Below are 27,413 nucleotides of genomic sequence, written 5' to 3'. Positions count from 1 at the left end.
AAATTATCTTTTTCCTGGAATATTTTTTTTTACAATTTTCAATATATACGAGTACTTTTCCAATATTATTGAATGCAAAGTACTATTTGGTACATAAAATGTCTTCCGACAAAATGTTCCTAAAATATGCAAGAGGTCTGAATCGATTCTGCCTGGCTAGGTTAAGAGAAGCATACAAATGACTTTAGGTCAAACGCTGTAAGCCACATTTACGTCTCAAAAGTTTGTAGAAAAGGAGTTCAGAGCATCATTTTGTAAAAAAAATATATTTTCATAATAAACCATTTTATATAATAAACTTTCATGCGATGTAGAACATATTTCGTATTTGATCCTCAACAATTTCTGGACAGCGGAAATTTCATTCTAGCTATTTATTACATATAAATAATAATTTAAAATACAGAAAATAATATCTGTGAATTTTGCTTTGAAACCTTGTATCGAGTATCATTCCTTATGACTTTTTGATATATTACATCATTATCAGTTTAGGTCAAACGCTGTAAGCCTCATTTATGTCTCAGAAGTTTGAAGAAAAGGAGTTCAGAGCGTCAACTTTGTAAATATATATATATATTTAAAAAATTTGAAAAATTTTCCATGCTATTTCCATACAAACTTTATTGAATTGCGCTCTACTATCTAAACTAACGTTAATATTAAGAGCTAAAACTTTCAGAGAATTGTTTTTTATCTATTTGGAACCATTTGAGCCCCTGGGAGCAAGGAAATTCGAAAATGACCATTTTAAGGACCATCCTAATCTACATATATATAAAAATAAGTCGGGTTTTCCTTCCTGATGAAATAACTTCAGAACGCACGAACCGATTTCGAAATTTTGCATTCGTTTGGAAAGGTCTCGGGCCCCGCAATGTTTATAGCTAAGATTATATATTTGCTCGCTATTCATTATTCGAGCACTATATAAAATCAATCTATTTGTAAATAGTAATTTAAAATAGAGATACTTAATCCCTTTAAATTTTGCTTCGCAGTCTTGTATCAACTATCATTTTCTATGACTTTTTGATATATTACATCTTCATCAGTTTAATATCAAATCAATAGAACGTGTGTAGTGCAGACTGCATCCTAAATTGTTTTGAGAACTATTTCTCAACGATATTGTGAAAATTCTTTTCAGATGTGGAGATGAAGTAACGCTAAAATTATATAGAGACTCCGCACAGACTCCCGTGGGAGCTGTCTCGCCTACTGAGTCCGAAAAGAACGATTGCTCAGCGCGGTGGCGGACGGCGAACGGCGACAGCGGAGGACGATCGGCGGTCAGGACTCATTTAAGGTTTGTCTTGAATATTAACAAAACACGAACACGTTAGGTTGCGAATGGAAAATTTTCACGAATATCCGAAAATTTAATTATTAAAATCTCTTCTTCGATAGCTCAGGTTGTTAGGTTATAATTTAACCTTTGTAGCTGTGGACCTTATTGAACACTGATTTGTTATTATATTTTATGTATTTGTTGCAATTCTTATTACACTAATGATTTGACAATAAGTTTTAATTGAAGATTGAAGACTTTACTTTTAGAAGTGAGAAAAATAAGTTCGATCCAAATTCGCTACCCCCTCTACGGCAGTGGTTTTGTCGAGCCCCGGAACGCGTTATATTATAAAAAAAATCGCTACATACAGAAAATGATTTGATAAGTGAATTTTATAATTCATAATTTAACTAATTTTATTAAACGTTCCTATTAATGTAATAAACATACATATATATGAACATAAAATGGGTTTTGTCATGATTTTTGTTTCTTTTTTCTCGAACGGAACCGGAACAAACATATATGAGAACCGGTTTATTAATTTTAGCGTTCCGGTAAAAAAATATTAGCACAACACCACTGCTGTACGGGGTAGCTCTGTGTAAAAGCTCAATGATATGAAGATTGCCGCCTTCATTGCCAATACAATAAAATGAAAAACACGTTTGAACAAATTTTAAAACTTGAAATTTCAATTTGCCTCGATAATTTATTTGATTTGCTAATGGTGAATTGTTATGGATATATAATATTATATATCATCATGGATGAATTAATTTATTTTAATTTATTGATCACTCGAATTCGTTGTCTAAACAGTGTTTCACCGTTATCGATCTGTCGCAGACATGTTTCTTATCAATAAATTATATACAATTTGGAACTTTAACTAGCTGTAAGTGGAATTCTGTCTTAAGGCAATTAGGGCATCGTGCCTTAAGGCAAATTGCTGGAACTTCCCGTACCAATAATTATTTTTTTTCAAAAACGATTAACATTTTTGAAAAAATTTTATTTCGAAAAATATGATTTTTGAGAAACTTTAAATTTGACAAAAAATTACTTTTTTTTGAAAAAAAAAAAATTTTATTTAAAAAAAAATTTTTTTGGCGAAAAAAAAATTTTTTTTGAAACAAAAAAAATTTTTTGAAAAAAATGTTTTCTTTATTTTGACATATTTTGGAAATACTGAACTTTTTTTCAAAGCAATCGCACTGCTTGAACTGCATAGAGACGAAATGTTAAAGCTCGCAAGTGCCGCGCCGCCGTCTAACGCATAAGCATTGGTACGGAACCCATAGAAATGTAGAAAAAAATTATACTCATTGTTAAAATCTCTATAAAATATCTGATAATTTGATGTGCATATGTCTAATGATCATTTTTCACCGCCGAATGGCATTTTTTTTTACTTTTTTTATTAGATCTCCGAAACCGCTAGACCTGCCTCCATGAAAATTTGATCAATTCTACATCTTGTCAATACAAGTAAAATGTTTTTCGAATTATTCAAATCGGACGCTCCGTTCTCTTAAAAACGGAGGTACCGCTTTTGGCACTTTTTGCCCCGTATCTTCGGAACGGCTAGACCTGCTTTCGCCAAAAACTAATCAGCACGTTTCCTTATCAATACGAATCGAATGTTTTTTGAATTATTCAAATCGGTTGATCTGTGTTCCCGAAATCGTCGACGAAAATTTGTATCCGCACATACATACACACACGCACATACATACATACATACATACTGTTGTGGTATTCACCCTTTACAATAGTTATAAATAATATTGTAAATTGATGTAACAGTCAAATATGAACGACGCAATTAGTATTGCTCATAGTTACATTGTAAGCTTGCAGTAACCTGCAAGTGTTGTAAAATTCCCTTTTGAAACCGCAAACTGTGTCCGACGACCAAGTAAAGCGTTTCTGACTCACATATATCGTACATTCTAGAAAAGGAATGCGTCATACCGATAAGGAGTATTTAAGGTTCTGGATGATGCAATAAAACAGTCAGTTTGAGTCAGTATTAGTATGGGTCAAGATCAGTATGGGTTAAGATCAATATAGTTCAGTTGTAATCCAGTTATAATAAATTCAGTCATTTTAAGTAATATAAAGTAATCAATGGAGTTATATTTAGTTCAGTGTTCAATTATATGAAAAGTGTACAGAATCATGAATAAACGTCAACATCAAAAGTCTTCATCTGTTTTACTGATCCATTTCACATTCTGGTACCAGCTTGATACTTAGCAGCAGGAAGAACCTAACATTTGGGGGGCTCAGTCGCTGGATGGGGCACAACATATTTTATTTGGTGGCAGCTTGGGATTCTGCGAATTTTTTTAAAAAAAAAATGCTAAATTATTTTACCATAACATGTTTTGAACATAGAATTATTGCATATTTGGAAACCGGATATTTGAGAAAAATACGCCGAAATAGCAATAATTAGATTCAAGAAAAGGTAAAAAGCTTTACCGAAGTGGAAATATTATTGGAAACTACAAAGTGAAGGACTCCAAAAATCAAGAAGTAAGAAAAGAGAAAAAACGTAACAAGAAGAATCAAGAAACAAAGAAAAGAGAGAAGTCGTAATAAGAAGAAACAGAAAATCAAATTAATAATCAAGAAACAAAGAAAGAGAAAGAAGATAATATAAATCAAGAAAAAGGAAAAAACAAGAAGTTCAAAGTGTTATATTTACAGTGAAAAGTTAAAGGTGAAAAATAAAATAAAAAGTGTTATGAAAAAAGTGTTATATAATCATGTTCAAGGTTACAAAGTTTAAGTGATTGTGAATTCGAGTGAACCAAAAGGATATTAAATTAAGAAAGGAATACAACTCATTGTCAGTAAGTTATTTTTAACATATTTTTGTAAATTTTTGCGCTTCTGTTTTAGTAGTTTTCATACTTTTCAAAAATGAATGAACTAGTCGATATGTCGCGCGAAGGTAAATTAAATATTCAAACTGCTATTGCGTTAATTCCGAATTTCAATGGGAAACCTTCATGATCTTCATTATTACTATTTATTACGCTTGCGATGCATTATCGGTGGATTTGAGTCCATCAGAACGGAAAAAATTGCTTACAGTTATAAAATTAAAATTAGACCCACAAATTTTTGCAAAGATCCATTATTAATTTGAAACGTGGGAAGATAAAATGTTATTTAGTTAGTTAAAGAATATGTTGTCAAACGACCAATTGCTAGTTTATGATTGAATTAAATAATTTAAAACGAAAATACAACGAAACAGTAAAAAGTTTTGGAAACAGAATTGAAGAAATTTTACGACAAATTATTACTCAAACGTAATTAGAGTAGGACATGACTATGCAACAACAACACAAGTGACATTCGAACAAGTAGTGTAAAAGTTTTTGAAAATGGCTTAACAGAACCTCTAAAACATAGTAAAATGCTGTCGATTTTCTGATATTAAAGATGCTGTTGACTTCGCTTGCAAGAAGAAGCTAGTCAAAATTCATCAAATATCAGAAATAATCAAAATAATAAATAATATGTTACATTTGCAAAAAACGTGGTCATATTGCTCCACAATGTTTCTTAAATAAAAAGAATAATGCTAATTCAAATAATAAACCAAAAATTTTGTAACTATGTAAAAAAACCAAGTCATTTAATTTTGAATGTAGAAATCCAAATCGAAGAAATTTTAATACAAATCGAAATAATTACAACATGTCAAAAACTTTTATTACTCCTACCACACACATGCAGAAAATGCATCAGACGCACATACTCAGAGATGTCAAACTGTGACGAGAACCAACAAACCACAAATTCCCAAACCCAAGACCCAAAACCAACAACATCAGAAAACGAAACAATTACAGTACGTGAACTACTATCACAAATTCCCAATTCATTTTTCAATAAACAAAACTGACGAAAAGAAAATAAATTTCAAAAACAACAATGTTTCGTTACAAATGAAAACAAAACTTTTGCACAAAACCAATCAAAGAGGAACTAAAAGACAAGGACGCAACCAAGGCAACACATGACAAAAATGTTCCAATTTTAACAAAATCAAATAACGAAAAAGAACAGAAAGACAAAATTTTAAACGACCCACAAATTGCAACACGCACGAAACGTACTCAGGAAACAGAAAAACAGACAAAGATTTTACGAACAAAAATCAGAATTTCAAACAAACAAACGATCAAAAAAGTTGAAGAACCAGAGGTAGTTACAGTCACAACTACTACCAAACTCGTTATCAACAAACCAAATCAAAGAAATCCAACGACAAGTACATGAAACCGCAACGGACATTCAAAACGACGATTTACGATTTAGAATATTAACAGACAAAAATCCTTACGCAAGTAAATCCAAAAAACTGATGCCTCTATTAAAGATGCATACAGAGTTGTTGAGACGAATGGTACAGGACGGACCATACCGATCAACGACAAAGGACATGCCAACTGAATGATTTTTTTTTTGCGAATTGAATTTAATATAAAAACCAAAAATGAAATAATAACAATTGTCAAAAATAGACAACAAACAAGTTAAGTTACAAAAGAAATATATGAATTAAATGTAGAAAAAGAAATCAAAAACAAATAAATTAAAATAAAATTGTCACAACCAAAGTTTCTCAAACTTTTTTTCACAAATATTGAAAATTTATATGTAATGAAATCAAAGTTTTTTTTTTTTTTAAAAAAAAGAGCATTGTTAATCATAAGTCATAATAATTATTGTAAAACTGTTCACATTGTTATTAATCAATGAAATGTCATATTTTGAAATATTATAAAGATGTTATATAACTCAACTGTAATCATGAAATTTTGAAAATATTACCATTGAAATAAAATTATGTTTAATTGTAAATCATGATATTGTTCTACAATAAATACAATTTTTGAATTTTTTTTAATTAACATTTTTTTAAATTTTTCGAAATTTCATGAAGAAAAAAAAATGTATTTGAAAGATTATATGAACTTCAAATTATATTAATTATATCCAAACAAGTAATTATAAGAAATCTGTACAATGTAATAGCATGAGCAACAACATTTTTTGAAGCACCCGAAAATGCTTTTTTTGTGAACGCACGAGGGCGCGCGCGTTTTTTCGGCGGATGAGGTGTTGTGGTATTCACCCTTTACAATAGTTATAAATAATATTGTAAATTGATGTAACAGTCAATATGAACGACGCAATTAGTATTGCTCATAGTTACATTGTAAGCTTGCAGTAGTAACTTGCAAGTGTTGATAAAATTCCTTTTGAAACCGCAAACGTGTCCGACGACCAAGTGAAAGCGTTTCTGACTCACATATATCGTACATTCTAGAAAGGAATGCGTCATACCGATAAGAGTATTTAAGGTTCTGGATGATGCAATAAACAGTCAGTTTGAGTCAGTATGAGTATGGGTCAAGATCAGTATGGGTTAAGATCAATATAGTTCAGTTGTAATCCAGTTATAATAAAATTCAGTCATTTTAAGTAATATAAAGTAATCAATGGAGTATATTTAAGTTCAGTGTTCAAATTATATGAAAAGTGTACAAGAATCATGAAATAAACGTCAACATCAAAAGTCTTCATCTGTTTTACTGATTCCATTTCACATTCTGGTACCAGCTTGATACTTAGCAGCAGGAAGAACCTACATTTTGTTGGCTCCGTCGCTGGATGGGGCACAACAATACATACATACACACACACACACACACACACATACATCCATTTTTTCTAAGGTATGCCAAAATGTTCAGAAACCTCTGAAACGTAAAGATATATAAAAATTTTCATTTTCGATTTTTTTGCGATTACTATAACTTGCCCTACGGGAAGTTAATAATCAGAGTATAAGTTAGATTAATAGTTTTACTACATTTCGGTACAACATTTATGACAAACGATTTAAATTAATATGAGATAATATGTAAATTAATGTTTGTTGTTGTAATATTGTTTTATATTTTCACAATACGCATATTTCCCGCTTTTCACGGAAAATAGGTTTTATATAAAACCGTGTAACTTGAAAATTTTACTCTTATATGGAGAAACCGTCTTAAAAGAAAATTACTATAAAAAGCCCTTTTTCTCAGTTTTAACATAATGAATAAGAAATAAATATTAATATATTTAATATCAAATACATTTTATAAATTATAAGTGTATTAATTTATTTCAAATGAAACAAATATAAAAAAAATAGTCGTACCTTCGTGTTCCTTTTCGTAGATTAAGAATATACATAAACGCTAATTCAAACCAAAGTTCAAAAACAATTATGCTTTTTGTTTTGATACTTCAAACAAACTAGCCTATACACACACAAAAATTAGTTTCGATCATAAAACGGGGAGTTTCCATCCTATCTACATATTTCCATCATAGACATAGATTACTAAGAATTGGTCACTGTAACGTACATTTTGTAGTGTTGTATTTCGACAGTAAAACAATGAAAATGTTATTGTAGATACAAGCAAATTATAGTTTTTTGTTCACAATTTCATACAAAGGCAATATTAATAAATATCGTAAAAAAAAATATTTTTACAAAAACCGTGTGAAATCGAAAACGTGTAAAACGAATACCGTTTAAAACGGGGATAGTGTATTTACTGTATTTACAATAAAATTTGCATAAGGAATTAATTTTTAATTTTTGTCCACTGTACTACAGTACAAATTGTATAAGATCCTTTCAAATAATTTGAATTATTATATAGACTTATTGTTAAATGAATTTCGATTAAAATATTCTGATTGATTATATTAAAAGCATTCTTCATAAAAATAATACTTTAATGAATAAACGGATTAATTTAACGTATATATAGTTCAATTCCATTAATAATTGTATTACTATTATAGGCAAGAGGCTTTGGATATGCTGTACGATTTGGCAGCAAGGAAGCTCTCTCCAGGCGACTCTTTGGGGTCGTCCATGAAATCTCAGCGTTCTCCAACATCATCAGCCAGACGTTTTAGAAGATTGACTAGGACGGTCAGTCCAGATGATAGCGATGTCGGTAAGGCATCTAATATTTAGAAATATTTATAACCAAAATCTTTTACAGCGGTAAAATTTCTTAACATTTGTACTCATATTATTCGTAATGGTAGTACCACTTTTGGCAATTATGCGTTTGATTTTACGTATTTCCTTGTATAATTTATTATATCTATTGGTTTATCGCCCTAGGTGCTCATCACAAATATTATCCATCCACCGCAAGTCCGAGCGACACAGACGGATCATTAAATAGCAGTCCGAATGGATCAGCCATTATGGTTTCGAGAAACACCACATTTACCATGAATTCCAGTCCAGGACAACAGCTCCATCAGCCGAGACAGAACGGAAAACGGGAAAACTTTGAAAAACCTACCAGACCCAATTTTCTGGACTTGTGTCAGGGCAAACCTAGTGCAGGTACCCCGGTTGTCAGTAGAAAACCATGTTTTCAATTCACAGGTGATCATCATTCACATCATTTTTATCATAACATTTTTGTTTATTTATTTTAAGTTTTGAGCTAAAACAACTACCTATTATAATTTTGCAGAAAAACAATAGAATATTTAAGGCTGCTATTTTAAAGTAATTTATAACAAATATTGGTTTAATGATATAAAATTTGTTTTCAAATTGACGTAAATAAAACTAGGTATGTACTTTACTTGTCTTTAGATATTTTAAACTTAGCTTGTGGTATAAATAATTTTATTGTTTAAATATCAGAGTTAATAGTACTTTTAATTGGTCTCTACTAAACTTTATTATTTTTTATTTCATGAATAATATGAACATCATTGCAAAAGCATGTTTATTGTATAATGCAGCTTTTTAGAAATATCATGCGCATGCGCTCTAGATTCTGCATATATTAATCGTTTGCACACATAGTTGTTACCTACGTGAAATATTTTCATATATGTATATATGTATATATATATATATATATATATATATATATATATATAATTAGTTATAATTGACGATATGCATAAACCAAAATACTAATGTCTTTAATATTTTATTATGTTTCATTTCATGTAAATTTCTCGAATAAAAATAATTATATGCATATCAATTATCTCAAAAATTTAATATAGTATGTAGTACTCATATATGAGGGTAGTTGATTTCATTGATAGTGAGTCACTATCAGTGACGAACTTTTTGAATACATGAACATTTGTTTATTCCGAAAAAAATATGATTGCTTGATAATGTACTGTCTTAAATAAATAGTAATACATAAATATATTTCTTAACAGCGGCGAATAGTTATGAATTGAATAACCTGGATAATGACGTGCTTGATGCCCCTACTATATATTCCATTGGCGGCGTGAATGGCGAAGGCGCACAATTTCCTACCACGAGTTCCGATGAGTACGCCACTGACCCTGATAGTGTTATATTGGCTGACTCACATGTAAGAAAAATAATTGTTTCTATTAAATACCATTTAAATTGTTTAAATAATTATTTTTTTGAAATGCTAATTAGATTATTTTTAAATAAAAAATCGATAATAATTACTTTTCATTTTAAATTTCTAATGATTTTCTTGAACATTCAAATCTTTGTCAAATATCGTTTTAAAAACGAGAATGATTTTCAATATACAAAATTTAATGTACATATAATATTATTTCTCTATAGGAAGACATCAAGAAGTTCAAGCGATTTTGAATTTCATTGAAACAATTTATTACGATTTCGAATTTGATTTGCGCCAAAATAAGGATCAAATAAATGTGAATTAAACAAATCAAAAATGCGCTAATATTTGAACGAAGAAAAACACCTATGACTGATGTGAATAGAATTTGAATTTAAAAGAACTAATGGACATTGTGAAACTACTCTTGATATTATATTATCTATCATTTTTTATGTATAAAAATATTTTATTATTGATAAAAATTGAAAAAAATGTTTAATCTTTTTGTTTTATTCTTTCTGGTATGAGCTGCTAAATGATAGCACATATCAAATGTCGAAACGTGTAAATAATCATTTTTTAAGTTTACCAATATTACAAGTCGGCTACTTTACCGTTTAAATTTCATTTATCAAGATTTCGAATTTGATTTCCGGGAAAGTAAGACCGAATAAAAGTGGATTAAATAAGTCAAATAGATGTGCTAACATTTCAATAGCACGTAAAAATTAAATTGTATGAATATAATTTGAATGTAAAGTGTACAGAACATACTTTTTATTTGATTATATTGTAAGTTGTTTTTAATTGTGATTATATTTAAATTTTGCTAGCTTCTTTAAATTGATGTAACAATTTTTAATATTAATTATTGTTCATTTCAATTTTTTAGTATTTTAATTTGGATCTGTTTATTTAATTTAAGGGACCCGTATCAATGCCTCAAATGTCTACGAAAAACCAGTCAGCACCATTCAACCATGGTCAACCTGCTTATCAATCCGCCCATCCGACGTGCAGCAAAGATGAGAGTAATACTAGTGAAAATCCAACTGATCAGAAGCAAGATGGTACGTTTACTTATAAATTTTGGATGAGTATAAGAGTAATTTATTAAATTATGAAATTGTTGTGTTCGAACTATAAGAATTAGTTACCAATTTCGTCCAATATCAGATTCGAATGTGTTCTGATATCCTAAAGTAATTGAGCGATGTCTCACAATTTTACAGATTTAAAGATTTGTTAAATATATTTTGTGAAATAATGTTTTGTTAAAATTTTTTCAGGTACTAAGAGTTTGGTGAAATGGAAGGGTGTTATGTTTCCTTCTGAAGACGAAGCATCAGCGAAGGCTAATTCATCTGTAGTTCAAGTCGAAGAAACTTTAGATGGACAGGTAAAATTTTGTATATAATATATAATTTGTTATATATCTGTTTGGTCAACATTATTCCCAATACATTCTTTAACTTTAATGCTTTGCAATTTCAGATTCTTATAGTTGAACTAAACAGAGGATGGAATAGTCGTCTTGGTTTTAGTCTTCAACCTGATCCAATTTCTGGAAAAACCATGATTAGTGCAATTTATGCTGACAGCGTGGCTGCAAGAGACGGTAGATTAAGAGAAGGTGACCGGCTGCTCATGGTAAATATGATGCATAATTTTACTATATAGGACGGTTTATCATTGAAACCACATTGCTAGCGGCTTTTTTAATCATTACATTACACTATATACTGACAATTGCATAATTAAAGTCGGAAATAGTAATATTTTGCTGCTGTAGTGATAATACAGCATTTTCAATAATTATTCAATGATAAATTATTCATTTAAGTTATTACTGATTAAAACAAAATATTTGCAAATGAAATCAACATTGTGTTTGCAACAAAAATGAATTTATATATTAATTTTGAAAAATCAAATGACATTTAGAATAAATTTATGAAATAAATGTATAATTAGTCATAGCATTTTTGTCTAATATAATTTATAATTTGTGACCATATTATATAATTACTTTCGTTCTTTATTTATTATGTGCATATATATATGCACATAATGAATAATATATATATATATATATATATATATATATATAATATATTTAAATATGAAAAATATTTTGTAGGTAAATGATGAATCCATAGAACACATGACTACCACTGAAGTAATAGATTTGCTGAGAATAATTCGCGGATCAATCTGCATTAAAATATTGAGAAAAAATGCAGAAAATTAAAATAACTGGACGATTTTACTAGTGAAAATCAATAATTCTGTGTGGTTTCATGCTATGCACAGAAACTAAATTTTGAAAAAAAATCTATTATTTTTTCAATTAGTGTATAGTATATTAGCATAGAAACCTGTGATAAGTCAATAAGGGTTTTTAATCTATATAAGTGTATTCAAAAAAAAAATTACTATTATTGAAAGGTATATTTTATTATAATGTAATTTCTATGAAAATATATTTTTTGGAATTTGTTGAAGTTCCTATTGGCTTAATTGAAACGAAGTTTACATGTGACCTTAATATGTACAGTTACTGTATAGAAATTTGTATTCATTGATTTTTTGTTATATTGGGGTTAAAGTATTGGTTTTATATCTTATTTCATGTACATTGTTTTTAATTTTTATAATTATCATTGATACATAATTGAATTTACTTTTATCATTCCTACTTATAGTTATTTAAATTATTTTTCAAACATTGAAAAGGACCGTTATGGCTTAGCCATATCAAAATTGTATCAATTCTTATTATTAGTGTAGTATATTATACTTGTGATTAATGAAAGTTTTATAAAGAGTGCAAAAATTGCCTTCAAAAACTTCTACTTATAAATAATGTAATGATTCTAATTAGATTATAGTCATAACACCCTCAAATATATAGACTGCAATATAATATTATATAACTGTTAATTGTTTTCTCTATTAGCATTCTCTACTGGATCTGTATGTGTACATGTATATGTATGTGTAAATATTATATATATATATATATATATATATATAAACATACATTAATGCATACATAAATTGTCCATACATTAGAAAATTTTAGTCCTCTGCAGGGAAGAAAATGCATATATAAAAATTGTTGATTAACCAAAGAATATGATATCTTAAATGCATGTATGATATGTAAAATATATGTATGTTGACTTTTGTGTACATATGTTTTTCCAATGTGATTGTGAATATGTATGTATACATGTATATGTATATGCATTACATGTTCATGTTCTAAATTTTATATGTACTATGTGTATATGCATATATTTCTATATGTGCACATATGAAAAATGGAATAAATGAAGTATAAAAAATATATACTATTATTACAATAAATATTATTATTTATCTTTCTTTTGTAATCCTTCTTTCTCATGGAATATACAATCATTACCAACACCCTCAAAATAATTGTAGTTAAAAAATATACATATATATTTCTGTTTACATTTTAGAAATCAATGATGGATTAAATGTTATTATTTTATCAAACACTTTTTAATATATAATTAATATATATATATATATATATATATATATATATATATATGTATATATATATACATAATCATAACTAAAATTAAGAAAGCTTTTCCCGATTTGTTTTAATCTTTGTAGTATGAACTGTTGAGGAATAACACATATGAAATAATCATTCTTTGATTCAACAAATTAGCTGCTTTGTATGTGAACTGTTTCAACAACACAAATTTACGCTATTTTTTAAAGCAAAATTCATCTTTGAAAATTAAAAAATGTAAAATATCAAATTTTACAATATTTTCAAAACATAATTTTTAATCAATTAATAAAACCATGAATAAAAAATAATAAACATATTTTAAAATGCATGATGAAAATGCATCGATATAACAGAAACAGATAACATGTTGTTCCATTGTGTGTCCTTCATATATCTATGAATTTTAAGTATCTGAAAATCGTTTACAAACATTTTTGTTCATTAGAAATATGCAAAAGTAATATGATAATTGCATGTAAGCTTGTATACCATTGAAAGTGGTCATTTACGAGAAAGAATTATCGTAGTTATGAATATGAACTATTACTATTGAATAAATTTTGCATTTGAGCTGTTCACGCTAGAACACAATTTTATTGTTCTGTATTTTTGCTGTTATATTTTTTATTTTATGGCTAATACAAATTGGCATTATTTTGAATCATTTTATACCTAGAAAACCATAAAATTGCCTGTGAGACGAGAAAACAGTCTTTTCTTTTGATACAAATCTTTGCATTAGTAAAAAATTTTAAGCAGATTTAGTATCAGTTTAGAGAAGCCGGATATGACAAAATCTCCGATACAAGTCCGTCCGGATTCACTCCGAAGGAGAAGTTATATCTTCGAATATAACCAGATATAACTCAATCTGCAATTACCCAACTCTACTTCTAACCAGGATTAGAATAGTAATATAGACTTCTAATAATTTCATTAATCGATGTGTGAAAATGCGCCTCACCTAACGAACGAACACGAACCAGAAAGAATGTACATACCAGAATGAAATGCAACGAGCATAGTGTGGACACCATAAGGAAACACTAACGAACACAAACGAACATAGCGAGCAATGTTCCTCAACTTATCGGCACACCAAAAAAAATTGTTCGTTCATGTTCAAATTTAGACAAACATTTTTCTTTTTTTATGTTAATATGTGCAGTCCTGTATTAGTTTATGTTGTGCACGGTACATCCTCGAACAAAGAAGATTCAAGCCCTCCCTGCTTTGAGGCGTTTGTTCAAGTTTGTTTGGAATGATTTGCCTTCGTTCGTGATCGTGTTTGTTCTTCTTTGTATTTCTCGTCATATGTTCGTATGTGTTCGTTCATAAGGTGTGGACGTACCTTTAGGAGGCGTCACCTTAACGAAATGCAACGGTGACAAACTGACAAATGAGGGCAAGTGAAGTTAACTTCATATTGTTGCGGTGCAAGTTGTCATGACACCGGCAGTACTTTGAATCAACAGTACCTGTCAAAATTGCGATCATACCAGTCTGTCATGATTGCTTGAATTGGGAAACGCCGTCAGCTCAGAGCCGTCAGATTCGGGGATTGTAAATTGCGTGTTTGTGCTGTGTCGCTCGTTTTAGTAAATAAAATCAGTTGCCACAAACGATACCTTGATGCCGTTCCCTATTCGCGACAGGCATTCTAATTTCAAAATGAGCGAATCCGATTATTGTGATGGAATTTCTGTCGTCGATGTGTACGACATAGCATCCGATATTGGAAAAGAATGTGAAAAAATAATTGACAATTATGGTGCAGACGCTGTTACTGGTCTCATGCCGAAAGTTATCAATACTTTAGAGCTATTAGAAGCATTGGCCACTCGAAACGAACGTGAAAATACCACACTTCAAGAACTGACGTGCAAAATTTCCCAACTGGAAAATGAAAAGCTGGAAAAAGCCGAGTATAGGCAGCGGTTTGAAAAGGTCTGTTTCTAAATAGAAATGCAGGTTTTTATTACAAATTTTAAATCATTCTTTAACTAATATATCAAATTAAGTATGGCACTGTCATTTAAATGTCAACTCCTGGCATTAATTAAATTCGTAACCTATGAACTTTGAATGTTTTTATGTTCAAAATATTCTAAATTGCTGTTGGATTCAAAAAAAACATTTTTGTCGTCTTTAGCATATTACCATCGATATTTAAATAACAAAAATGTTTTTTTTTTTTGCTTTCAAATGCTTACAATTCAATTATCTTTTACAATTTATATTATATACATATTTAAAAATGCTTTAGAAATTCTCTTCTCTAATCATATACTCATTGTTTTTGTTTTACTAAATACAAAATCTCAACTATTTCTCTGATTAAAATTAATGGCACTTAAAATTAATATTTATTATGAAAGCAAACACTAATGCATGTTGCATATTATGGTATTTATTGTTGATGTATGATCGAAGTAAATGTTTAGAATTACTTTAATTCTTAACTTTTCAATTTTTAAAATAAATTTTATTTTGAAATAATTAAAATTTATTTAACTTACTTATATTGAGCTATGATTGATTTAAATACTATTTTATGTAAACTTATTTACTTATGTTTTATTCAAATTACAATCTTGTTAACGTCGAATTAAGTATTTTGTTTAGTTATGTGAAATATTTAATTTTACTTATAATTTTTAAATGCATATAATTGAGTATCAGTAGTATTTCACATTATTGCACATGTAGATCTTTGGAACATTTCCCATGAAATAGAAAGTGTGAGAATTGGCTTATTATTACTTAACACTATTCACGCATAATTATTTTTACTTGCTAGTTAATAAGTATTCTATTTTGATACATTTTAGTTATTGGATTATTACTTTTTATGTATAAATTAATTGGTTTCAATTCTATTTTTGAATTTGTTATCAACTTCAAGTTAAACCTAATAAATACAGCATAATGTTAAACAAATTCAAATATTGTTTTGTTCTCAAAACTAGTGCTGTATTTGTAATTACCATTACATTTTATAAAATGCTGTTATATAATTCAATTAAATATTAATTATTCACTCAGTTGATTGCAAATGCTTTTGGTACATTAGCTAAATATTTAGAATACTTTCTTGCATAAGTTACATATAAATAATTTTAAAACAGATATTATTTTATGACAGTCCCTCTTCAAATAATATTTTTTATAAATAAATATGAAATAAAATAATTTATTATTTTTTATTTTTTTACTTTAATTATTATATTTTATTATTATTTTTTATTAGTTTGTTTTGAATATTTCAAAATATTTATATAGTGCCTTCTGCAGGAACTGGAAGCTATAGAAGAACAATGGCGTGGGGAATCTCAAGAACTCGTTTCTGTTGTAAATCGTTTACAAGAGGAAAATAAACGCCTTTCACAAGCTAAGGGTGAGTGACTGCAAAATGAATGGCAGACATTTTTTTTGCTAATGTTCTTATATAATTACTCTGCAAAACATGCCATAAGTTGATTCCTAAAAAATAATAAGACTGAACATATAGTTTTTAATACAGAACATAATTATAATGTTCTATTTGTATCTGTTATTACATATAAATTGTACAACAATTTAAATATCTCTTAATTGTGATTTTAATAAATAATAGCGTTTGTTATATTGTTAGCTGGTGCTGAAGTAAAGGAACAAACAGCTGAAACATCCTCGGCAGATGGGCAAATGTTGCAAAGATTGAGAAATTTAGTTGATAAACAACGTGATGAATTAAGAAAGAAAGATAACGAACTACAGAAACAAGCAACAGATATAGAAAATGTGAGTTAATTATTCTACTTATATATAAAAATTTTATGCTATAAAAAATGCTATATTTAATTTTTTTAATTTATTGCATTACAACAAAGAAGGGATTTTTGGTGAATTTTTTTAAAAAATAAGTTTGATGTATTTTTTTTTAAATTATGTATTTGATTATAATAATATTCATATCACATAAGTTTGCATAAAAAGCTCACAATTCAAATTTATTGAAATTTCTATACTGATCATAATGAATACAAACTTCAATTAAAGTATTTATCTTGATAAATGTCCTATTTACACTATTTTATTGTATTGTATTCATTATCAACAAGATAAGAAGTGATTAGTGTAAAATATAATGCTTATTGTTTAAGTATATAAAATTAGGTAATTCAATAATTTTGCTATATAATAATTTAAAAATTATGAATGTTTACAATACAATATTAAATTTTGATTTATAGTTAAATTATATTTTGTATTAAATCATTTTTTATGTTTTATAATTATTATAGTTAACTTGCATCTCTAAAAATTAGATATTGTGTAGGGATTTATTAAAATATAGTTCAACCTCAGTAAAATATTATATAAAAATTATTATATTGCATTGCATTAAGTTGAAAATGATTTACCAAAGGAATTGAACTCCGCCAAGTTCTTATTTTTACATATAGTAGTGGTATAAATAGTTCTTCTAAAATATTTAGTTTTTCTAAAATTATATTTTGGTTAATTAGAGAAATATATTAATTGAACATTCCACTTACATTCAGAAATTTGTTTTTTTATTAGCTAACATCTCAAGTAGATCGAATGAATAGTGCTGCTAAAGAATCCAGACGCAGGCAAAGATTGTTGCAAGCACAAGTTGGTGCCCTTTGTGAAGAACGAGCTGACTTTTTAGCTCGATTATTAGATCAGAACAGAGAAATTGGTACATTGAGAAAGGGCCTTGGATTAGCTCAGAAAGAAAATGAAGATTTGACTAAATTTCAGGTACAATATTTGTATATCTATTTAACACTTTTGCTTAATTTGCATTTCTTAGGGCAATTATTACATGTCACACAAACATGTAAATTTATATAGTATTACCTGTATATCTTTAATTCATAAAGTTCTTATTTTTTTCTTAGAAATTTTTAGTTAAGTTTAATATATTAATATAATATTATTCTTTGAGCGATTGTAAATTAAATTTATTATAAAAATTTCATCATCTTCATTTTATATCATCTGACAACAGGATGAGAATGATCCATTGAGACCACGCTTTACTACAGCTGAACTGAAAGAAATTCTTCATGAGCGTAATGAATTGAAAACCAAAGTATCAGAGCTTGAAGAAGAACTAGAAGTTTTTCGGCCTAAACCTAATGAATTAAGTGACAGGTAATAAATAATTATAGATTTTTATCGATCCATTCGAAATTTATATGGTAAAATGAACTTTAATTTTTTTAAATGTTTAATATTGTTAGTCTTTGCCAAAATAAAAACAATTTAGAAACTTGGTAATTAAAAAAATGTTTTTATGCAAGCTAAAATACAATTGTTAATTAAAAATGTAAATATGTTGTCATTAATCTTGAATTTATGATGAATACTAATGCATTAACATTAAAAATGTGAATGAATATTTTTTAATTTCTGGACAGTTTATGACAGCAATTTTTCCAAATTTATAATTCTAAGAGGTAAATTTATTATGTTCAGTTTGGCACAGGAAGAAGATGCGCCAGTCCAAGGCCCATTGCCATATGAACCAGATGATGCCCCCTGGAAGAAATCATCAGAAACTGGTATTAGGAAGTTGTAAGTATATATACTGACATTAATCAAATGTTTTCAACTTATATAAATACATTTTATTTTTATTTTTAATTATTATATATAATTATCATATTATATTGTACTAATAATGCTCGAATATATACGAAGGTGGTTTGAAATCTCTCTGCATTATTTTTGAGCTTATCGGGCTCCCAAAAGATAAGTGACACAACTCGAAAATTTTGTGATGCCACTCTTTATATGCATCATATTCCAATTAGATTAATCTTGAAATTAAATTGAATAAAGTTAAAATATATAAATATGGCATGAGTAAAAATAGTGGTGAGTTTTGGGAATGCTGTATGCTATGAAGAAGAAATTATTGCACTTCTGAACACAATACAAAAAAACTACTGCATGTGTAAAGTACATAATTAGTTTTGATCTAACGAAGCATTTTCCACTTTATTCAAAATTCAGCTCTTCTGTTCTTAGTTTAAGTGTTATTTGTTGAAAATTTCTATCTCAGTTGATCTTTTTTTTGTTAGTTTTCGCAAGATATTCTCGGAGTCTGGCGGCGGGGGCGGCAGTGGCGGCGGGAGCGGTTTTCCTCGCCGTTCTCTCTCCACACTTTCGAAGATGGCTCTGTCAGCCGGAAATCAGCAGCACAATGATGACGACTGCCAACTCTGAACAAACGCCACTGGCATCAGCCGAACGAACGCGGAGTTGGATCGACGGTTTTATCTGCACGGACGATTTGGTAGTCGGGAGCGAGGACGCAGCACGAATGGCGATGATGTGAGTCATTAATTTGTTTGAGCGCTTACTTGATTGTTCAATTGGTGGTGCAATATTAATTTTATATCATACGTACTGTTCTGGATGCATGAATCCATCATAATATTACATACTCTAATGATCGGTAATAATAAAATCTATCTAGAGTGATAGGCGCTCAAAATTTTAATAGTATAAAAGCCAGTAAACTATTTGACTAACCTGTTTTCACAAAGCTAAAATTTTTTATATGATATTTTATTATTGGCCCATTAGGAAACTACCAGCCTGGCAGTCATTCCGCGGTTGCGTCATCATCTCTTCAATGTTTGAAAATGTCAAAAAAAAAATTCTCATGACCTCCCAAATGGCTTAAATTTTGAGGGTGTATTCTTTTAATTGTTCAGAAAGTATGTGTAAATAGCTAGAAGATTCTGACAGTTCCACAAGGGTATGTGTGCATTGCCATACATAATCGACTCCACCCTTGTATTTAAATAATTTATACGCCATTTTGAAGGTCTTCATGAAAACATCCGATATACCAAACTTCAACTTTGTATCTCACATTATGGCCGAGATATCATTGAAAATATGCCAAAGTGGCCCCTTTTTCAAACTCAATTTTTGGCGTAACCATAAAAGATATCGAAAAAGAAATTACGTGATTCTACTCACATTGGCTTAGACCACATAATGTAGATTAATTGATGCTAAATAATCATTTATTATTAGCTAAAAAGGATGAAATAATTTTTTAATCAATGTTTTCGGGTAGTACATTTCGTTTGATTACTTTCTTACTAGCGTTATTCGAAAGCCTGTTTTTCTTTTAGTACTGCAAATATTGTTCAAATCAAATTTGTGGAACACATTGAAAAATTGAACAAACCAGAGCCAGTACACCCGCGCGTAACGCTAATAGAACCCCGCATTACGCACTGCTTCCCGACCGAACGAATTCTATGCCGGGTGATGCGGGGTACTATTAGCGTTACGCGCTGGTGTACGGCTCTGGTTAGTCAAATAGTTCACTGGCTCTTTTACTATAACGACCAGACTAGCTATAAGCTCTTTTTTTTTTACAAAAGCCATATACTAATTCATGATTTCAAATAGCTAAGTGCTAATCATTTTAGTTTTCTTTAAATCAAAAAATGATTTAAGTGCCTAATAATAAGGTGACCATACGTTTTTTTATGTCAAAACTTTTAGTTGCGCTAGGCTGAAACGGGATGGGACGGCATGAGAGCTTTTTGCTCTGTACCTAGAATATGGTTGAAAATAACAAATACTATTTAAGAAAATTAGAAAAATTAGAACTTAGTAAAAAATTAACACTTGTACCAGGCAGTCAAAATGTTTCTTTTTATAACTTCCACAAAGTGGTAGTTCAGCACTGTCCCGGGACATAAGGTCACCTTCTAATAAGTGAGGCACAAACCATATATAAAACCATGGTGCGTAAAAATAGTAGAGTTTTAATGAACTCAGTCTTATATTTATAGAACTGAAGATAATGCTAACAATGAAATCTCTTGAACAACGAGATTAATTTAGTGCCAAACAATAATATATTAATCTGTGATTGCAATAAATTAGGATCTTTAATCTTAAAAAAATCTACTTTACTTTTTAGCTTTGCTAAAATTCTACTTACATAATTTTTGTATGTACTAATTATTTAAAAATATTGTTTCTTCCATTGAAGAAATGAACAGATCGACCAATCGATAGAAAAGATTTTGTGTCAAAAAGCATTTAGGCAATCCTATAATACAATTATAAATCACTTGCTGATTTGTTTCATTTGACACTAAAGCAAAAGACAGAAATATAGACAAAATTATATTTTTTAAAATCAAGAATTGATGTTTCCAATTGAGCAATCAATTATGCATTATTATTTCATTGATTTGTGTGTTTCAATGTTTGTTTTTGTTTATTCAAGTTGAGGTTACAGCATTAGGAATATATTTTATGTACATTTGTTAACTTTATCACTCATTATTCTCTAACTTGATTTGCATTTGATTTATTTTTTTGTAGTGTGTATATTACTAATAACAATGCTGTAACCATTTCTTGAAATCCTGACATTGAGTCAGTTATGTGTCATATATTTATTTATTTCTTACTATATTTTGGGAGGGTGCAGAATGATTATTTAATATTATTTGGTGAAATTAAAAGTTTACATGAGTTTTGTTTGTGTGATATTTTATTTATAGCTAGTATTTCATATATATACTTAAATAAAAATATACTAACAAAGATCGTTTCATATAAAATTATCTGCATGTGTCCTAAAGGACTTGTAGCTGTGTATTTTGTTTTGATAAATTGACTGTTTGACCATGTCCTCAAATTGCTTATATAAAGTAAATAATGCATATAATTTCAATGCAATTTTTGGTTTAAACTTGCATTTTATTAAAGATTTTTATACGTTTTACTTTATTTAAATTCTGCAAATTTTTTATTTTAATATGCATTTATAATTTTTGCCTGAGGATTTTATATAATTTATATATATATATATATATATATATATATATATATATAATTTACTAATATTTATCATTTGACACTTTGCCCATATTATAATAGTTTTGAGCAAATGATTTTGCCAACATACGTACAATCGTTAGTTTATGGACATTAAATTAAAATAAATGTGATATATTTTGAACTTACGAAATTCGTAGTAAATTAAAGATTTGGTTGAAGAAATTGAATAAACTGCATAAAATATATGTTTTATTAATTTTTAATGGTATAATGTAGTGAATATTAACTTATATATAAATCAGTCATTTTAACCAAAATATTAATTTTGTTAATATCAATAATATCACGCTATCTTTATTTATTAAGCTATTTTTAACATCTAGTAAAATGTTAGATTTTAATTTTTGTCTATTATATACTGTAGTATACAAAAGCATGCCTTGATCGGATGCCATATTATATTGTTGTTATATTTTGTATATTAATCGTCTATTATATATTTAGTGAATCCAAAATGCAATACATTATGTTATTAAACATGCATATAATAAAAAAGTATTACTATTAATATTAATGGATTTATTTAATTTAAACTTTCGACTCATTTTTTTTAATCTGACAATTTTTTCTTTAATGCACTCCATTGGGCTTCCAGAATAAGGGTTTGTACTATTATCTTAAACAAATGACAATTTAATTTGTTTTTAATATTATCACATTAATAATTATTTTTATTATTTTAAATTACCAGGGAACTAAAAATTTAGCATAGTTATTTATTAGATATTTCCGATTTCTCGTATTATTATCTTCACGTAAACTTATTTTTAATATTTGTTTGATACTTCTCTAGGTTATTTATCAAAAGTTTCATATAATAAGAAAATATACACTTTCATATTCAGTCCACAAAATAAGTATATTTTTTTACCTGCTTGAAACAGAAAATATATGCTTTTAATTATTGTTCGGGTTTTCATAAACTTGAATTAGATTCTAATATTTTTTGTAATATAATATGAAAATCAAATTATTCCAAATATAAATTTTTGAATTCAAATTATTGATATAAAGTGAAAATCAAATATTACGTTTTAATCGATTGTTGAGCAAGTGTGGCTAGTTACCACTGTTCTTCAGCACACAATTATATAATATGTTATTCATTTTATGTCTTTAACGTATTTGTCTTTTTTTAAACAAAAATCTTCTGTGCAGAAGGCTCAAAGATTAATTTCCACCGCCTATAAAATAAAATTTTGACTTTATTATGAAACCGTTTGCATCGGCTCTTTCACGAGAATTAAATTAGTTGATTAGTAATAGTGATTATAATCAAAATACTGCATTAGGCAGAAACTTTATTTTTTTTTTTTTATCTAGAGTCTAGATCTATTCAAATTTTTAGGAACAAAAAGTTGTCTAGATTCTAGACTAGCACGTTACAGAACATTTTGTCATAAATCTGACAAACAAATTAGTTTCTATTTGCTTCAAACGTGCAAACTCTTGTTGGGATTTTTTGTGTTATATATATTTGAGGCATTTTCATTATAAGTTATAATCAGTTATAATTCGTTTTCATAGGGTTATTACACTAATACATTTTTGAATTATTTGGTCGTTTTTTAAATCATTCATATCCGTTTTTTAAGCGTGATAGAAATATGGTTTCTAATCTTCGTAATTCTTTACTAATTTGCGTAATAATGAGTGTGTATCCTACACAATCAATCAATTATACAATTTATTATTATTTTGTTCATCTCTGCATTTCCATCTCGGTTGTTTTTACAGTTAGAGCTAAAATTTTTAATATCAAAGAGATTAAAATTTTAACAGTTGCCACATCTCAATTATTATTTTTAATTAAGATTCGTCATTTCCTAAGGAAATGTGTTAAACGTGAAAATTCTTAATATGTATGAAATATATGAAAAGAGTTTTCATAGGTAACCGATATAATATAATGGATGATCGATCACTTTGTCATTGTTGTAATGTTCTCTTTCAGAATTATTTTTGTTTCTGGTTTACTAATTCACAACTATTGCAAATTATTCTTTTTTTTTTAATTATTATAGAATTTTCAATAATTTCTTTTTTAAATACTACAATTCTCTTGATATAATTACATTTATATGTCTTCGGTGAAAAATTGAATAGAATAGAATTAAATTGTGCAAAAATTATGATTGTGCTAGAATATAATAGATACATTCATTAATGAATTCGGTTTCAATATATCTGTACTTCTTTTAATTTATCACAAATTTTGTTTCTGGCAACTTTGGCAATTTATATAATTTTTTATTGAAAAATACTTATATCATTCCGTACTATTTAGAAAGGTTTCATCAAAATTGAATCGTGATAATTAATTGTTAGATGCGTTTGTTTAGACAATGTTTTATTATATGCTCTTTGTTATAAAAAATAACACCTGGTCTAAAATGCACATTGTTTTTGCATATAAAATAAAACATAAATGACTTAGGTTTCTAAATTTTATTTTTCGGAAATTTGTGATTTTTAAAACTGTAGAAAGGGCATGAATTAGATACATGAATTTATTAAGTGTACGTAGATATGTAGATAAGCAGGTCTTAGACTAATTGATATTAGGGTTTTAGATATCCTAAATATTCTGTTTAATCGCCCGGGCACGGAGAAATTTACGCACATATTTTTATATTTAATTCCGCAATTGGTAATATCACTTATGCTTTCATTATTTATGGTGCGGTTTTGTAATTTATTGAACTTTCTATTGTATTCTGTTACCAAAATTATTGGAGCAAGTTTCTTTTATAATTTAAAATTGACCTATGCTAGATTTTTGCTGTTTTATTTTTGCCATTAATATAAGTATTATATAAAATAAAAATATGTGCTAAACAAGTTAAAACATATGGTTATAATAATGAATTCGGCAGTTGGCCATAAAATGTTGTTGTGAAAATAAATAAATCTTCCAGTTGCAACACGGACCTTGAAGAATGCATTTAAATGTAGCCTCTATTTGAAATACAAAGACTTACATTAGTTTAATAAACCCACAAGAAGATAGTTATAGATTTTTAAAAGTAATATAAATATCAAATCATTGCTAGATTAACATTAACAATTTTTAACAATTAATGGGCACAAGCAAGAAAATAATCATATCCATCAAACATATGGATAGTTTTTTTTTATGGAAATCTAACTTTGGATATTTTACGTTGAAAAATAATTTTTTTCTACTCAGTTAACTGTGAAATATATAAATACAGGGTGTTCCAGACCTTGACGTCAAGTCAAAACGGGGTGATATATGTCACCCCGTACTCTAGTACGGCAGCCTCAACTGTCCTAAAAAAAATTAGAAAAACTAGTGGTGCATGGCATTGCGCCTTAAGGCAATTTGTTGGAACTTCCGATACCGTAATTTAAAATTTTGAGAATAAACGACTTTTTCCACTTTTTTTTTTTGAAGGGGCCGTTCAAGTATTACGTAAGCACTATGGGGAGGCGGGGGGTTTATTAATTTGCCTATTTTGGGCATTTTGGCTAAGAAATTTGCTTACGTTTGCTGACAAGGGGGAGGGAGGGGGGTAAATAATTGTAATAAATCTGCTTACGTAATACTTGAACGATCCCAAACTAACTTTTTGAAAATTTCGAATCTTCACGAAAATTGTGAAATTTTTGAAAAAATTAGACATTTTTTAAAAATTAGATTTTTTTAATATCTTGAAACTCAAATCGGTTGATCTATAGTGTAGAAAATGTCAAGAAAATTTGTTTGTGTTATTTGTTGAGAGAGTACACTCTAAACATTATAAATCTTGGTGCGGAACCCAAACAATTGAAAACAAAATTTGTGCTAATTATTAAAAGTTCTATAAAATATCTGATAATTTGATGTGCATATGTCTTATGATTATTTTTGACAGCCAAAGGCATTATTTTTGAAATACAATACTGTATTTTTTAAACTTTTTTTTCTGGATCTCCGAAAAAAAAACTGCATGAAATTTGAAACTAGTGGTGCTATGGCATCGTGTCTAACAATAAGACAAATCGTTTTGTCTTAAATTTAAAATTTAAGTTTCAATTTTTTTTAAAAAACATTGGACGAATATGATTTTTGTGAATTATGAAAGTTTTGTAAAAATGTCTGTTTTGAAAAAAATCTTGTATTTTGATTTTTTTTGAAATTTGAGTTTTTTTTCATAACAATCGAGCTGCTCTTAATTCTTGAAAATCGTGTTTTTGTTTTTGAATGTGGTCCTAGAAATGTTATACACGGTTACGGTTCGAAAGTTTAAATGAACAAAATTAGTAAAAATTAACTACAATAACCAAAAAATTGTGATAATTTTACCAAAGCTCTAGGTTGCACTTAAAAGCTCATAATTTCCAAGCAACGTAACATGTTTTTTTTTCTAATTTTCTTCAGGACAGTTATTAAGCTCACCATACTATCACTTGTTTCGGCTTGACGTCAAGGTCTGGGACAGCCAGTATATATATATATATATATATATATATATATCGATTACACTTTCGATATTTACTAAAAATGAAAAATAGTTGAAAAAATATCAGGGTCAAAACAACTAAATTAAATGTATAAAGTTTGTTCTTTATGTGAAATGGTTTGGGTTTATTATTCCATTACTTATTTTAGATTATCCATATCGTGATCAGACTTTTTAATATTTACTTATTTCTATACTTATCTGATACTTTTTATATGAACTTATTTTAGAACTGGTAATGCCTTAGAATAATAAAAGTGGTAAAAACGTTTGATTCTATTGTGGCTACAAAGTAGAAAGAAAAATACCCCATAATGAAAATATCATAAAAACTGGTTTTAAAAATTTGTCAAATCATAATCTTTAAAACTTTTTGTTAAGAAAGGAAATTAATTTAACAATAAATAAGTGCCAACGTGTAAGATCACGTAGTGATGTATAGGATGAGGTATTTAGAGGAGACTAGCTGAGCACTTACATAACTTGTCACAATTGTTATTTAAATGTTAAAATACTAGTAAATAGATATAAAAATAATATATAATAATTATTGAAAACAATGTACAAAGAAAACTTATTGAGGATTTCTTTTCTTTATTTTATAATTTAATTTCATATTGATACATATATTATTTGGAAGCTCTTTTGTATAATAATTTTGTGAATACACGTTGTATACACTTACATACAAATATACTATGCACGAAATT

The 27,413-nt window shown here is 28.1% G+C and overlaps 2 protein-coding genes across 3 annotated transcripts in view; both read left to right on the top strand.

Annotated features, from left to right (window-relative positions):
- LOC113377120 (tyrosine-protein phosphatase non-receptor type 13-like) overlaps positions 1-12,040 on the top strand; it is a 267,073-nt gene extending 255,033 nt beyond the window's left edge. Inside the window, exons 7-14 of one of the 2 annotated variants that reach the window (XM_026617326.1) lie at positions 1,151-1,309; positions 8,195-8,352; positions 8,526-8,756; positions 9,605-9,765; positions 10,703-10,847; positions 11,067-11,176; positions 11,272-11,427; positions 11,918-12,040. In XM_026617326.1, the coding sequence (XP_026473111.1) occupies positions 1,151-1,309; positions 8,195-8,352; positions 8,526-8,756; positions 9,605-9,765; positions 10,703-10,847; positions 11,067-11,176; positions 11,272-11,427; positions 11,918-12,028 (1,231 nt within the window). In that variant the 3' untranslated portion in view covers positions 12,029-12,040. Of the gene's footprint in view, positions 1-1,150; positions 1,310-8,194; positions 8,353-8,525; positions 8,799-9,604; positions 9,766-10,702; positions 10,848-11,066; positions 11,177-11,271; positions 11,428-11,917 lie in introns of both variants that reach the window. The other variant, XM_026617325.1, reaches the window with a different exon arrangement.
- A 2,875-nt stretch (positions 12,041-14,915) lies between these two features.
- On the top strand, positions 14,916-19,579 carry LOC113375116 (RILP-like protein homolog). The gene is made up of 7 exons (XM_026615066.1): positions 14,916-15,283; positions 16,631-16,733; positions 16,971-17,119; positions 17,903-18,106; positions 18,357-18,502; positions 18,827-18,925; positions 19,435-19,579. Exons 1-7 carry the CDS (start codon positions 14,969-14,971, stop codon positions 19,577-19,579), a joined length of 1,161 nt encoding a protein of 386 aa, XP_026470851.1. The 5' UTR covers positions 14,916-14,968.
- The last annotated feature ends 7,834 nt before the right edge of the window (positions 19,580-27,413 follow it).

This window comes from Ctenocephalides felis, unplaced genomic scaffold (genome assembly GCF_003426905.1).
Source record: "Ctenocephalides felis isolate EL2017-DRISC unplaced genomic scaffold, ASM342690v1 CF-g0.4_SCAFFOLD_01886, whole genome shotgun sequence".
NCBI lineage: Eukaryota > Metazoa > Arthropoda > Insecta > Siphonaptera > Pulicidae > Ctenocephalides > Ctenocephalides felis.
Note: the sequence above shows the minus strand (reverse complement) of the source record. Positions and strands in the feature narration are given on the sequence as shown.